This window comes from Apus apus, chromosome 2, assembly GCF_020740795.1.
Source record: "Apus apus isolate bApuApu2 chromosome 2, bApuApu2.pri.cur, whole genome shotgun sequence".
NCBI lineage: Eukaryota > Metazoa > Chordata > Aves > Apodiformes > Apodidae > Apus > Apus apus.
Genome location: NC_067283.1, coordinates 152,608,058 through 152,621,905, shown reverse-complemented (window position 1 = coordinate 152,621,905; position 13,848 = coordinate 152,608,058). Strand labels below are relative to the sequence as shown.

Below are 13,848 nucleotides of genomic sequence, written 5' to 3'. Positions count from 1 at the left end.
ATGAAAAAGCAAGTACAACTTTAGCTTATAACTTCGTCTTAAACGTATGTTACATGTAAGTTTGAAATTGCTTTTTAATTTTATTTTAAATGAAATTATTTTCTAGAAAAGAAAGATGTGACACAGAGCTTGGAGAGCTACACAGCAAAGTGCCCTGGTACCATGGAATTCATCACCCTTCCAGATGGTTTGAAGTTACCTCCTGTTCCGTTCACCAAGCTGCCCATTGTGAGGTAAGACTCCAAAATACAGTCTTCAGCTTTCCCACAGCACCTGTCAAATTTTAAAGGCTCCTGGGAGGATGAAGTCTTCTCGGTTTACAGAACCTGTTTGTGAGAGCATGGAAAAATGTCAAAATGTCAAGTTGTTTTGATAAGTTCTTTGGCAAAAATAGAACCTTTGAGGAGAAAATACTTTCTGTGGCCTTTAGTTTCAGAAGGAGAGAGGTGACTTTGTTTTTTAAAGCAACCCATATCATTCAAGAGTTTCTGATACAATTGAAGTATTTTGTAATTGCAGCTGAGATTTAAGGTAGATACCTGATCATACTGAAGGTCCAGGAGTTGGATGCTGTCTCCGTCCATGGGGTGTGGAACTGATGCCTCTTGTAGCTGTTTCTTTCCAGATGCTGCAGTTTCAAGCTGACACCTTCACTGGCCTATCTGAAATCTATGTTCCTTTTTGTGTCTCCAAGCCCAGGCACATCATTCACTCAGTCCAATGAGTAACACCTTGTTCAGATTAAAGCCTGGCATGAAGTGTTAGAGTCAGAGAGAGAGAGAAAACAGACATTTGGCATCATTAATAAAGGAAAAAGGCTAAAAGAAAATCTTTGTCAGGAAGTGGCTCTTTGAAGGAAAGGTAATTGCTAGTCAGAAAAAATATGGTAGGAGTTACTGAAAAGAGTTCATACAGAGGTTTGTGTTCTCACTGGGATGTCCTCAAACATTTCATGAAGCAGGAGTTGTGAGAGATAATGAAGTGTTGAAGCAAAGAGTGAAAATGATATTTATTTTGAGATTTCTTTTAGTCACTAAAATGAAAATTAATGTTTTACACTCTGACCATTTTTCACGATGTAACTAGTTTTACTATTTTCTTTCTAACTTCTATGTTTTTTTCCACATTAACTGAAGAAAGAGACCTTGTCTAACTATTTGTAGTGCGTTTAACATAGAATCACAGAACATGGAATGGTTTGGGTTGGAAGGGACCTGAAAGACCACCTAGATCCAACCCCCCTGCATGGGCAGGGACACCTCCCACCAGCCCAGGCTGCTCCAAGCCCCATCCAACCTGCCCTTCAACACTGCCAGGGATGGGGCAGCCACAGCTTCCCTGGACAACCTGTTCCAGTGTCTCACCACCCTCACAGTGAAGAATTTCCTCCTGATGTCTAACCTAAGTCTCACCTCCTCCAGTTTTAATCCATTCCTCCTTGTCCTTTCTCTACAAGCCCATGTCAAAAGTCAATCCCCAGCTTTCCTGTAGCCCTTCAGGTACTGGATTGGTCTGTTCAGACTAACTGTTGTGTGGGAGATGCTCCCTTAAGGTGTGTGTTTGACTGGAGTAGATGGCTGTATGTGGTTAGATGGAGTTGTGTGCAGGATCAGAATAGTCAGAGTGCTTCCAGTGGTGTCCTGGAAAAACAGTGTTTTGTCTCCTGGTTGGACCTGGTACCAAGCTGTGCACTGATGAGCCACCTGAGTCACTCTGCTTTTAACATGCCCTCCCAGGGGAAGAAATGCATTTTCCCTGAGGTCTTCCAGCATTGTCCTCTCAGTGGGTTCAGTCAATGCTGACACGGCATCTGGGATGACTTTGCAGGTACCTGCTTTATGGTGCCTATTCAGTGGTCCAGGGCATACTTTGGAGTTGCAGCTGGAATCAGCTTTGCTGGAAAACATGCAGTGTGGACAGATGATGTCAAAACCTTAATTGTCTGAACTGAAGCTAGGTGTTACAGCGGGAGAGTGAGCTGAGTAATTTATTATCAGCTGACCTTCAGGTTGATTTAGCTTCACAAAAAATCTATGTATAGAGCTAAACTAGTTATATTTGACTGTCCAAGATCATATTTGCAGTCAAGACTGGGGTTTTGTAATGCAATCTAGATATTTGCTTCAGAATGAGTTGAATTACTGGAGTCTGTGGACTGTATTAACACATTTTCCACTGACCTTCAGGATGTTCAGTGACAAGTTCAGGTGACTGTGTGTGTTTCAGATGAGTTCCCTGGGCAGTCCATTCTGAAGGCAGGCTCCCAGCTAAATACAGTATTTCCTCTCCTGGAAGTGTTTAGTACAAAATTTTAACCTTGCCCTTATTTTTTGGAAAGAAAAATTAAATAATATTAACAAAAAAGTGGTAGTTGATTAAGTAAATTTGTACAGTCCTTTCTAGTACTTGAGTTATGTGACTGTAGGGAGAAGTTAGAGCAAAAGTGTCCATGAAAATATTTTGAAGGCAAAATACTTTACTTTGAGAGCATAAGTGCTGTCAGGCATTTAGTGTCTCTTACAGATCTCTGTTCTAGCAACAATCTTAGTATCTCTCAGTATAAAACCACAGCTATCTTCCTTAGTCTGTATATGGTATCTGTCTCCTTTGGCTGTCAAATAGGTGGAGAAGCCTGATACTTGAGTTTCTTTATGAGACTAAACATTGGGCAAAAAAAATGCATCCTTGTGCTCAGCTGGGATGTGTTAAATCTGAATTAGTCTCAGGTTTTTGCTTTTAGTTTAACTTTTAAACCATTGAGGAGGTGGATTTTACTGGCTGTATTCCATAGAGCTTTTTTGTTCCTTTCCGTGCTGAATATTGAAGAGAATTCAAGTCTGGAAGGTAAGAGAAATGCTGATCAAATCCTATTTTATAGGAGTCTTGTGTATAGAGAGCAGTCCAAACTTTGGCACCAGACTGTCAAGATTTCCCACTATTTAATGGGGAAGGCTCTGCCTCACTTAGTGTTTTGTATGTTGAGTGAAGGGGACAAGCACATTATATTTACTTGTTATTTCTAAACCCAGCTTTAAGGAATTGCTCACCATCCAGATGCTTCATTTATACTGTCAGCTTGTGCTTGACCTGGCTGCACCTGCAGGCTTGAAAATAGGTGCTGCCCTTTTGCCATGGGGTGAGGAGCCCAACATCCACATCATCTAACAGTGAACAACTGCTGTTTGTGCTCCTTTTCCCATCTTCTTGTCCTTTGAAAGTTCTATAAAAGCCATAGTGGTAAAACCCATAATCCAACCAAACATTACTTGTGTTTAAATATAAAGCCTCCAGTTACACGTACACAGCAAACCCAGTGTATTGTAGGGCCATCCAGTTAGTTGGGAAATAGCCACACTGCAGGACTGCAGAGCTCTCTGAGCTCGTGTTAATCATGTTCATTTTTTGAGACAGAAAATTCTAAACGTGTGGCAATGTGGTTTAGGTCAATGTTGAACAGCCTGAGCTGGTGACTCAGTCCATGCTAGAGCCCTCTAGAAACACACTGCTGCTGACCACTTGTATTTACTGTTGGCATTTCATGGTCTGCTAGTTTTCCATCCATTTAATGTGGGGTGCTTATTTTGGATGCAGATTTCTTAAAATGCTGTCAAACATTGAAATGCCCCAGTGAAAATGGAGTGTAGTTGTGCTGTTACCACCTTTTCCCCTCTACCTGCAAAGGAAAAGAAGAGATTTGACCTGGCAAAATCTTTTTTCCACCACTCCTGTTAACTAGTATTTAATATCTAGCTGTGCTTTACTTAAGTGTGCTATTCTTTATAGTATGTCTCTTTTATGTGTGTGTGTATCGTGTCCTTTAACTAGATTCTTGGTCTGTTATTGATGTGCTTTAAATAATACCATATTTTAATGTCTTATCTTTTAGCCTTTGGAATTTTGGGAGATAGTCTCTTTGACATTTCAGACACTGTAGTGCAACCTGGAAAGCTCCTTGATGATTTTTTAAATTATTTTGATGAAGCTTCAGAAATTAAAAGCATGATGGATTGGAAAGTATTCTATTATATACCATATTGTTTGAATTCATAATCTAGTATTTCCTCAAATACAAAATAGAAGAATTTATGGTATTTTTATTCTAATAGATGCACTGTTCCCATTTTCCTAATTTACCTGTGTTAAATCCATTTTCTTACTTAAAAGATGAAATAATTTTCTTTCTTTTCCTCACTGATGTCTTTTATTGGTCCTTATATACTTTTTACTACTTTAAATTTATTTGAGATTTTTAAGAATTACTTTTGTTTCCCCTCTAAGCAAGATTTTAAAAAATGAGCACAACTCTTCCAAGTTACAAGATTTTGACCTTCTGGGTAGCTGGTGAAATTATTTTGTGATTCCCAATTGTCACTCCTTTGAATCCAGTCATGCTGAGCCAGGGGCTAGAAAATGTGCATTGCTGAAGCTTTTCACACAAAGCTTTTTATTCTGTAACTTTGGCAAGTGAATGACTTCAGTCTTATCTTGCAAATGATGCAAAACTGTTTTGACATGTAAAAGAATACCTACCTGCTTTTCAAAGGGAAGACACTTGTTTTAAGGTTGTTTACAGCTGGGAATCAGGATCCTAGAATTGTTTAGGTTGGAAAATACATTTAAGATCATTGAGTCCAACCATAAACATAACACTGTCAAGTCCACCAATAAACCATGTGTCTGGGCACCACATGGACATGTCTTTTAAACGTCTCCAGGGGTGGTGATTCCACCACCTCCCTGGGCAGCCTGTGCCAGTGCTTGGTAACACTTTTGGTGAAGAAATTTTTCCTAATATCCAATCTAAATTGTCTCTGGCACAACTTGTGGCCATTTCCTCTTGTCCTGTCACTTGCAACTTGGGAGAAGAGACTGACCCCCTCTCACTACAACCTCCTTCCAGGTAGTTGTAGAGAGCAATAAGGTCTCCTCTCAGCCCAAAATCCTGCAGCTGCTTCTCATATTACTTGTTCTCCAGACCCTTCACCAGCTCCGTTGTCCTTCTCTGAACATACTCCAGCCTCTCAATGTGTTTCTTGCAGTGAGGGGCCCAAATCTGACCCCAGGATTTGAGGTGCAGCCTCACCAGTGCTGAGCACAGGGAGGACAATCCCTGCCCTAGACCTGCTGGCCACACTATTGCTGATACAGGCCAGGATGCTGTTGGTGCTCAGGTTTCTTCCTTAGTGCTGCAGTTCTCTTGCCATAGCATTTGCAGAACTTTGTAAAACCTGACCACTTAATAATCTACTGTAACATTTGCAACCTCTTCTCATTTATTATGACACTATCAAATCACTGTAGGAAAGGGAGAAAGGAGTTAATCCTTGAACAAGTTGGTGTTTTCCAGCATGTTAGCACTTGGCTTCTTAATTGGTTTTAGAAGACTCCTAGGGTTTCAGCTAGACTCCTGTTGTTCACATCTTGTTGTATGCCTACTATATCATTAAGTGTCTTTTAAAAGAAGTTCACTGATGGGAAGTTTTGTGAGTAGTTTGTTTAATTCTTGCTTGTCTGCCTCAGTGTGGTGGGATGCCTCTAGCAATTAGCAAAGAATGTAGTTTTGTTCCTGAGGGTTTGTTTTGTTGTTTTTTTTTTACTGGAAAATGCTTAAAAAAGTTGGAGATATAATCCATGAGTGATGATAAAAGGGAGATTCTTGGCTCTTGATGACTTTCTTAATTAAAAGCACAAATACTTCAACCTTAATAGACTAGCAAAATAGCTATGATACTTGATTGTTGCCTTTGTTCACCTTTTGGTTTTCCTTTCCTTGCTCCTTCCTGACTCTCTATGTAACTAGTAGTCTTAACAGGCTTCTATAATACTACTGCTCTCACTGAATATCCACTAATTTATTGCTTGTCCTTATGCCCAATATTTAGTCCTTAACTTCCCATCAGCATTGGAAGGCCACTGATTTTTCTGCATGGTATTTTAGGATTTGGGTCTTCACAGGAATATAGTCTAATAAATTATTTGGTTTGTATTTCTAATTGCTTTCTGGTCATTTAGCAAACTCACTACAATTTCTGGGACTTCTGCTTCCTTCCAGAAGCAACTGTGTGCATTTGAATTGGTTTAAAATCTGTTTTATTACTCTTGGAGTAGTTCTTTATTCGTATTACATTGTCCAATGAAATTCTGTCTGGCTTCTAGGGGGGGTTTAAGTTAAATAACTAATGGTTTTCTGCACTGGACTTGTGGTGTGTCTGTTGCTCAGTCTGCACTTACCCTGGAGATGAATATCTGGATTTCAAATCACTGATATGGCTACTTTGGGTTTTGTTGATTTCTACAGGAGACGTTTTTGCTTTGTATTTGTTTTCTGAGAGACTTCTGAAACTTTAGTTTGCTAGGGTTGGTAGGACTTTCTTTTGTGCTGGAGGTGTTTACTTCACATTTTCCATTTCAGGTATTTTGATCAGTACCTGCTCGCAGTGTCATTTGCTGCTTATCAGTTAGTTTTTACCACAACCATCTGTAAAATTTTTGTACTCAACAGATCTGTGAAGCTGTTGAACCTCCCAACCAGTCTCCGACCTCACAAAATGAAGAGTCTGCTTGGCCAGAACATGTCAACCAAAAGCCCCTTCATATATTCTCCGATAATTGCGCACAGTCGAGGGGAAGAGCGAAATAAGAAAATAGGTAAGAAGATTTTGCAGTATTTTGCTTTTGTTATGTTAAATGAGAAAATCTTTCTTGGTCGAGGACAGCATTCCTGAACATTACCTGCTTGTATTTGAAATAATCAGCTTTTTAGCCTGAAGTTCTGAAAGAGCAAAGCTTTGTTCTCTGTGGGGCAGTTTCAAGTTCTAAAGAGGAAAAAGGCTCATAGGTGATAAAATTGATTTTCAGAAGTAATAAACTAGTTCTGTTTCCTTCTGAAACAAAAGAGAAACCAGGGAAAGCTGAGTTCTGACACATTCTGTTTGGCAGCAGCCAGCTTAGCAAGGTACCATGTGTGGTGCCCTGAGGACTTTTGGGATTTACCCTTTTCTAATAAGGGGATCGTCTGAACATGAAGTGATTAGGATGAATGAGCTGCAGTTTCTTGGACAGAAGATACAAACCCATAGGAAACTGGCCTGTGGTAGCTCATCAGTCATAGAAGGTTTTTTTTTATTATTATTTTTAATTAATATTGGTGGACCATTGGGATTTTAAAATTGGTTTTCAGTTTATCTCTTTTAGGAGCAAAAAAATGTATCTAATTGATACCCTGTTATGATTTAACTTAAACTCAGTTTTTCTTAAACACAGTTCATAGAAATCTAAAAAGCTTTCTAAACAATGCTTAGCATACTATAGTCATTTTCTGCTAGAAGTTTGTCATTTATTATAAAGCTCTTCAGTGCAGGAATTGTAGCATTGGAAGTAGATTATAAGGCTTGTTTGGAATAATGGAATTACAGAATGTCAGGGGTTGGAAGGGACCTCTGAGGATCATAGAGTCCAACCCTCCTGCCAGAGCAGGACCAAAAACTAGGGCAGATCACTCAGAAAGGCATCCAGACAGGTCTTGAAAAATCTCCAGGGAAGGAGACTCCACAACCTCTCTGGGCAGCCTGTCCCAGGGCTCTGTAACCCTCACAGTAAAAAAGTTCTTCCTCATGTTGAGGTGGAACTTCCTGTGCTCGAGTTTCAGTCCATTGCCCCTCATCCTGTCACAGGGCACAAGTGAAAAGAGGTTGTCCCTGCCTTCTTGATACCCAGCCCTCATGTATTTATAGACATTAGTTAGATCCCCCCTCAGTCTTCTCCTCTCTGAACAGCCCCAGGTCTTTCAGCCTTTCCTCACAAGACAGGTGTTCCAGTCCCTTAATCATCCTTGTAGCCTCTGTTGTACTCTCTCAAGTAGATCCCTGTCCCTCTTGAACTGGGGAGCCCAGAACTGGACACAACACTCCAGGTGGGGTCTCACCAGGGCAGAGTAGAGGGGGAGGAGAACCTCCTTCCATCTGCTGGACACACTCCTCTTAATGCACCCCAAGATACCACTGGCCTTCTTGGCCACAAGGGCACATTGCTGTCCCATGGATAACTTGTTGTCCACCAGGACTCCAAAGTCCTTCTCCATGGAGCTGCTCTCTAGCAGATCAGCTCCTGGATTCAGTTACAAATAGTGGTGGGCCTTTTTTGTTGCTTTTGTGCATTTTACGTGTGTGATAATTTTAAACATAAATGTTTGTGTCAGCACAAAAAGAACTTGTGTGACTGAAACAGAGCTGATTGTAAAAACTTGAAGACAGACGTTGGCAGAATGGTGTTTATCTCAGTTTGGCTCCTTATCTTACTGGTGTTAGTACTGTGTCATCACTAAACAAAAAAAAAAAGATAAAATAGAAAAACAATACTTGGAAATGTCATAAGGGCTTGTTAGATTTCCTGTCTCATGCTTGGAATTGTGAAACACTGACCATTCAGCTCCACACCATCAGTGGTGGCTCCAATAAACAGGTAGTTCAGGAACAGGTTAGAGCAGAAACTTGTGAGTAGGACAAGCATGTGTGCTCCTCATTTTCTGTCCCCTGCTCCCTGCCCCTTTCAAGCATGGATGCACATGAGATGGGGAATGCTTTCCCGTTCCCATATCCTCTGTTTTTCCTGTGAGGTGTAGTGTATTAGCGTGTATTGTAGGGTATTTCTTTGCTCTCTGGGACCCCTCCTTTCTTCTTTCTCTTTTTACCCTTCCTACAGTCATCCTTCATCTACTTTTAAAATTCATTCTTTCCAGCCGTGTAGCAACCACTTGGCTTGTTCATCTGGCTTGTGCCTGGCCCTGCAGAGCCAGCACATGGAGATTCCCTGTGGTTGCTTCATTTTAACACGTGGGGCCACAGGCTTTTTCCACACCATCTTCTAGGTTAGATGTTGGATTCAACCTGCCCGTGCTGTGGACCCCTGGCTAAGATTAAGATACTGTCCCTCACCCTGAGAGGAGCAGGCACATTTTCTATTTTATGATGATGCGTGTGTGCAATAAATAGGTGAAACACTTGGAATTAGGAAAGATGTAGAGGTATGGATTGTCAGCTGGCAGTTTGGAAGGACATAGTTTAGTGCCACTTTGCTGAAGTGCTACTTTGATTTCAAAAGGAAAAGGATAAGAAATTAAAAAAAAAAAAAAGAAAGAAGAATTAAATAAAGGTTATACATTTTTAATATCTAGATCTATGGGAACACCTTAAACTGCTTTCTCAATAAAGAAATACTTATTTGGAAAATGGCTTGCTTAATATCTCTTAATTTGTTAAAAATTGATTGACAATTAAATATTCAACACTTAATCTCTTAGGTTGCCATTATTGCTAATCTTGTTGAATAGTTGTACTATGCAGTAGTATTATTGCTTGATGAATACAAAAGGAACCTGCTTTTTTTGAAACAGTCCAAATTTAGGATTTATGTGCTGTGTGTTCCACAGAGGTTGTGTATTATATGGGTCAGTTTCTTCTTCTAAGTGTTTGTTTTGCCTAAGGAGATGTGTGAACTGCTTGTGATCCTGCAAAGTGTTTGCCTTTTGAAGTCTATACACAGTGCATTCACTTGTCAAAGCTTCTAATGTCTCATTCAAGTTTTGTGAACAAAAAGAATATGCAAAACAAAAGCAGATATTTCCCTTGCAAGAAGGGGAGGGATTTAAGAAACTTTGAAACTAATGAGACCCTTTTCATGGCATGTATTTGAATTTAATTAAAGAAAAAACCCCAACAATAACAAATGAACTCTGCTTTTCTTATGAGGAAACATGTAAACCCTGTTTTGGTTAAACTGCTGTTACAATGAAGGGAATCGAGACAAGGGGCCATGGGCACAAGTTGCTCCTGGGGAGATCCCAAGTGGACATGAGGTAAATTTTTCCTCATGAGGACAATCAAACATTGGAATAGTCTCCCAAGGGAAGTGTTGGATTCCCCCACATTGGACAGTTTGAAGTCTCAGCTTGACAGGGGGCTGAGCCACCTTATATAAACTGTAGTAGTAACTAGAAAGGTTGGACCAGATGATCCTTGAGGTCCCTTCCAACCTTGCATTCTATGGTTCTATGATACTGCTGAGAAACTGAAGGGAAACAAAACCCTTTAGAAGGTCATGAGGAAAAGTTTTCAGTTTTCAGCTTGATGAGCTTCTCCGATTGGAAACAATAAATGGGATAATTATATTCTGGCTAAATTGCTTTAATAGCCCACTAATCATAAGAAATAAACCTACTCATTTTTGGAGTTTTGGGGTTTTTTTTAATAATCTAAAGGAGTGAGAATGTATAATATAGCTCCTTTAGTAAATCTGGCAACTCAGCCTCTCCCCCAAGGAAGCAATTCTGCAGAATGATCTTGGTGTCTTTCACATGGGCTGTGTAGAACTACTGGAAAGCAAACCAGAGGCAGTTTGTGAGATACCTAGAAGTGGGGGTGTCTTTTCAGTGGTGGTAGGGATAGCCATGTTTTCCTGAGGGAATAAGAAGACTGTATGTATTTATTTCCCCCCCTGCCCCAATCAATCATAGAATCATAGCACAGCCCAGGCTGGAATGGACCTCGAAAGATCCTCTGGTCCAGCCTTTCATGGAAAAGGAAGCCTAAGTAAGATCCTCTAGCACCCCGTCCAGTTGCATCTTGCAAATGTCCAATGATGTGGATTCCACTGTGTCCCTGGGGAGGTTGTTCCAGTGAATGATTCTTCTCACTCTGGTCAAGATACTTGGATGAAATCAAGAGCTTCCCACATGTTTTTTCTGGTAACTTTTTTCCTGAAAAACTTGTTCTGTGGTTGCACTGAAAGCATTTTCAGAAAAAAGATATTCCAATCTTGTGGTAGTCCTTGTAATGTGGAAATTAGGACTGAAGTGCCCATTTTGGTTACTATAAGTGATATAGTTTACCATAGAAGGGCTTCAGTGCTTAAACACCTTTGAAGCTCTTCAGAGGAGTAATGGATTCTTTTGGGGACTGCAGAATGCATAACACATTGTGGACACTACTAAACAATTGAATAAAAATAATTTTACAGAACATCTCATATAATTGCCCTTTTGAATGTTTTGTTTTAATCAACAGTTTTGCTTTTCAGGTTTCATGGCAATGTAACCTGTTCATATCTGTGAATGTATGCTTTTAATTTCCACTAGCATTAATTTCCACTAGTCAAACATTTGCATTAATTGCATCTCCCTTGAGCTCTCTAATATTGCTTGCAAAATGTAATCAAAAGGTAAATGATTGTGAATGTACAATTACAGTACAGATGGTTTCTAACTCTGAATTACAGTCATATTATTAATAATGCTTTTTTTTTTTTTTTTACTGGGCACTTTCTAACATTCTAGTAAAAAGTTTTAGTAATGAATGTTAAAGTTATTGAGTAATAAACTAGTAAAAGTTAATCCCTGCATGTTATGCATCAGCTTAAAGTAATGATTTACTTAGCAAATGCAGTTAAACCACCTTTAGTTTATTGGAGCTGTAGGTGCCCAGCTTGTAGGAAGAATCTTGCCACATTCAGTTTTAAATCTTAACTGTCAGGTGTGTGTGGTTACCTGTGAGAAACGTGGAAGGTGGACAGGATCTTGCAGGCTTAAAAAATAATGAAGTGCTGATGTGACATAATCTTTCTGCATTAATCAGTTCCTCAGAACCCACATCTCTGCTGCTGATCTCACTTCCATAAACTTCTTGCCTCCTTAAATAAATAAACCCCAAATTTTAACCTTGTCAGGGTGACGTGTCTGTAAAGTTGAACATCTGTCTCTGGTAGTGAGGTAGAAACTGGAAATACAGCTCATTACCTGACTTCTTTTGACTTCATTGTCTTTCCTGAGTATTTTCACAAGTCATTCAATAATCTGTGTTATTGCTTAAACCTCCATTTTGTGAACCTCAGAAAAACCTGTATCTGTAGAGCCTCGTGTCATCCTTCCCTCCCACAGCATCTCCCAAACTACTTAATGTTTCCCACAGAAAATAAGTGGGAGAAAACACAAGTTTCCAGCATCCTGCTGTTGTTATCTTCTTAATTTAGAGTGATCCTTTCTTTTCTCTCCATCATCAGCTGTGTCTAGGTTAAGATTTGTTCCCATTATTTTAAATTTCCTTCTTCCTGCTGTGTTTATTTGTTATCTGGCTGCATTTTATCTTAATTATCCAGGGCTGTGTGTACTCTGTACCTGACTCCAAGTGTCTAAGCCTTCCAGTGTTTCATGTTAAGGATGTTTCAGGCCTGTTTGGAACTGATGCCTGAGTTGATGTTGCCAATGTAATCATGTTAGCACACGAGGTTCTTTGGAGCACTGATGCTGTATTAATACCAGTCTATGATTCTATGAAACTACATCCCTGATGGAGCTTGTTGGGATGTAGTAGTTTAGTCCATTGAATCAGTTTGCAGAAGGAAGTAGAGCTTTGGCAGCCCTAAAAATACCAGAAGTGAACCCTGTGCCTAATGCTTGTCACCAGAGAGCAGTGTGAGGACGTGCAGGTGTGGTGGCAGCCTGCTCTGGTGACAGGAAGAAATGGTGTGACTGGTGATCACACAGGGAGGCTGTGGCTGCCCCATCCCTGGAAGTGTTCAAGGCCAGGTTGGATGGGGCTCTGAGCAACCTGGTCTAGTGGGAGGTGTCCCTGCCCATGCAGAGGGGTTGGAAATAGATGATCTTGAAAGTCCCTTCCAACCCAAACTATTCCATGGTCCTTTAACCCATTGCTTTGCCTGTGATTAGTAGCTTGTGTCCCACGATGCACTTGAGTAGGACTTGGGCTGTGAAGATAACAGAGATGTTAATTTAGGACATAAATATAGCAGTCTGACAGCCCAGCTGATGCAACTGTTCTAGTAACACTATGATTAGGTAGTTGTTAGATTAATTCTGTATCATTTCTCGTAGATTTCCAGTGGGTCCAGGGAGATGTTTGTGAAGTTCAGTTGATGGTCTACAACCCTATGCCTTTCGAGCTCCGAGTAGAAAACATGGTACGTATCTTCCTCAGTCTCCTCTTTTAATTAGTTATTTTTCTCAGTTGAACTTGCCAATAATGGTTTTCTATACATCAAACAGTTTAAAAAAGCAACATGTAAGCCAGTATAACCTCAGTTTAACACTGCAATACTGTCAATTTTCTCATATTTGTTGGTAATGAGGTATTGAAATTAAAATCTCTGCCACTCAGAGTGTTCAGATGCTTTGCTGTTACTGACCCCTATATCAGTTCTGTACCTTTGTGTGTTGACTAGAACTCATGCTATGTAATTTACAGACACTGGTTTCAAGTAATAGTTTCATCTGGAAACCTAATACTTACTGTATACTTACTACTGGAACTTAAAAATCTGCATTCATCCTAGCTGTGCATATTGTAAAAAAATCTGAGGAATTAAAATAGTTCTGAGAAGTCTTTTTTATTTAATAGAAGCTTCAGCTCCTGGATCTGCTGTTCCCAAGGATATATTTTATTTGGAAATATTGTAAGCTAAAATGATCAGGAGGGATGAAAAAAAGGCTAAAATGATCAGGAGGGATGAAAAAAAGGCTAAAATGATCAGGAGGGATGAAAAAAAGGCTAAAATGCCAGAGAACTGTGTAAGGTTAGAAGGATCAAGCCCAAGCCATCTACTGTTTCAGTTGACTGTGTGCTATTGATTTTGTGGACTGCTTGCAGTCTATCCTAAATTGCTTTTTCTCCCTCTCTCTTTATGCCAACTAATAGGATTTAAAAAAATATTTTTATCTATATAAAGGTTAAAAGTCCTCTAGCAAGTCAACTGAATCTCTGCTCAGTCCTAATCCAGTTGTTGTCCTTTGTGTTAAATGATTTTATCTTTAATATCACTCTGAAGAATAAATCCTGTGTA

At 39.7% G+C, this 13,848-nt stretch overlaps 1 protein-coding gene across 2 annotated transcripts in view; it reads left to right on the top strand.

Moving 5' to 3' along the window:
* Positions 1-13,848, top strand: part of TRAPPC9 (trafficking protein particle complex subunit 9) — a 485,651-nt gene that overhangs the window by 45,314 nt on the left and 426,489 nt on the right. For both annotated transcript variants that reach the window (XM_051612453.1, XM_051612451.1), the window contains 3 exons: positions 107-233; positions 6,503-6,648; positions 12,884-12,969. In XM_051612453.1, the coding sequence (XP_051468413.1) occupies positions 107-233; positions 6,503-6,648; positions 12,884-12,969 (359 nt within the window). The remainder of the gene's footprint in view (positions 1-106; positions 234-6,502; positions 6,649-12,883; positions 12,970-13,848) is intronic.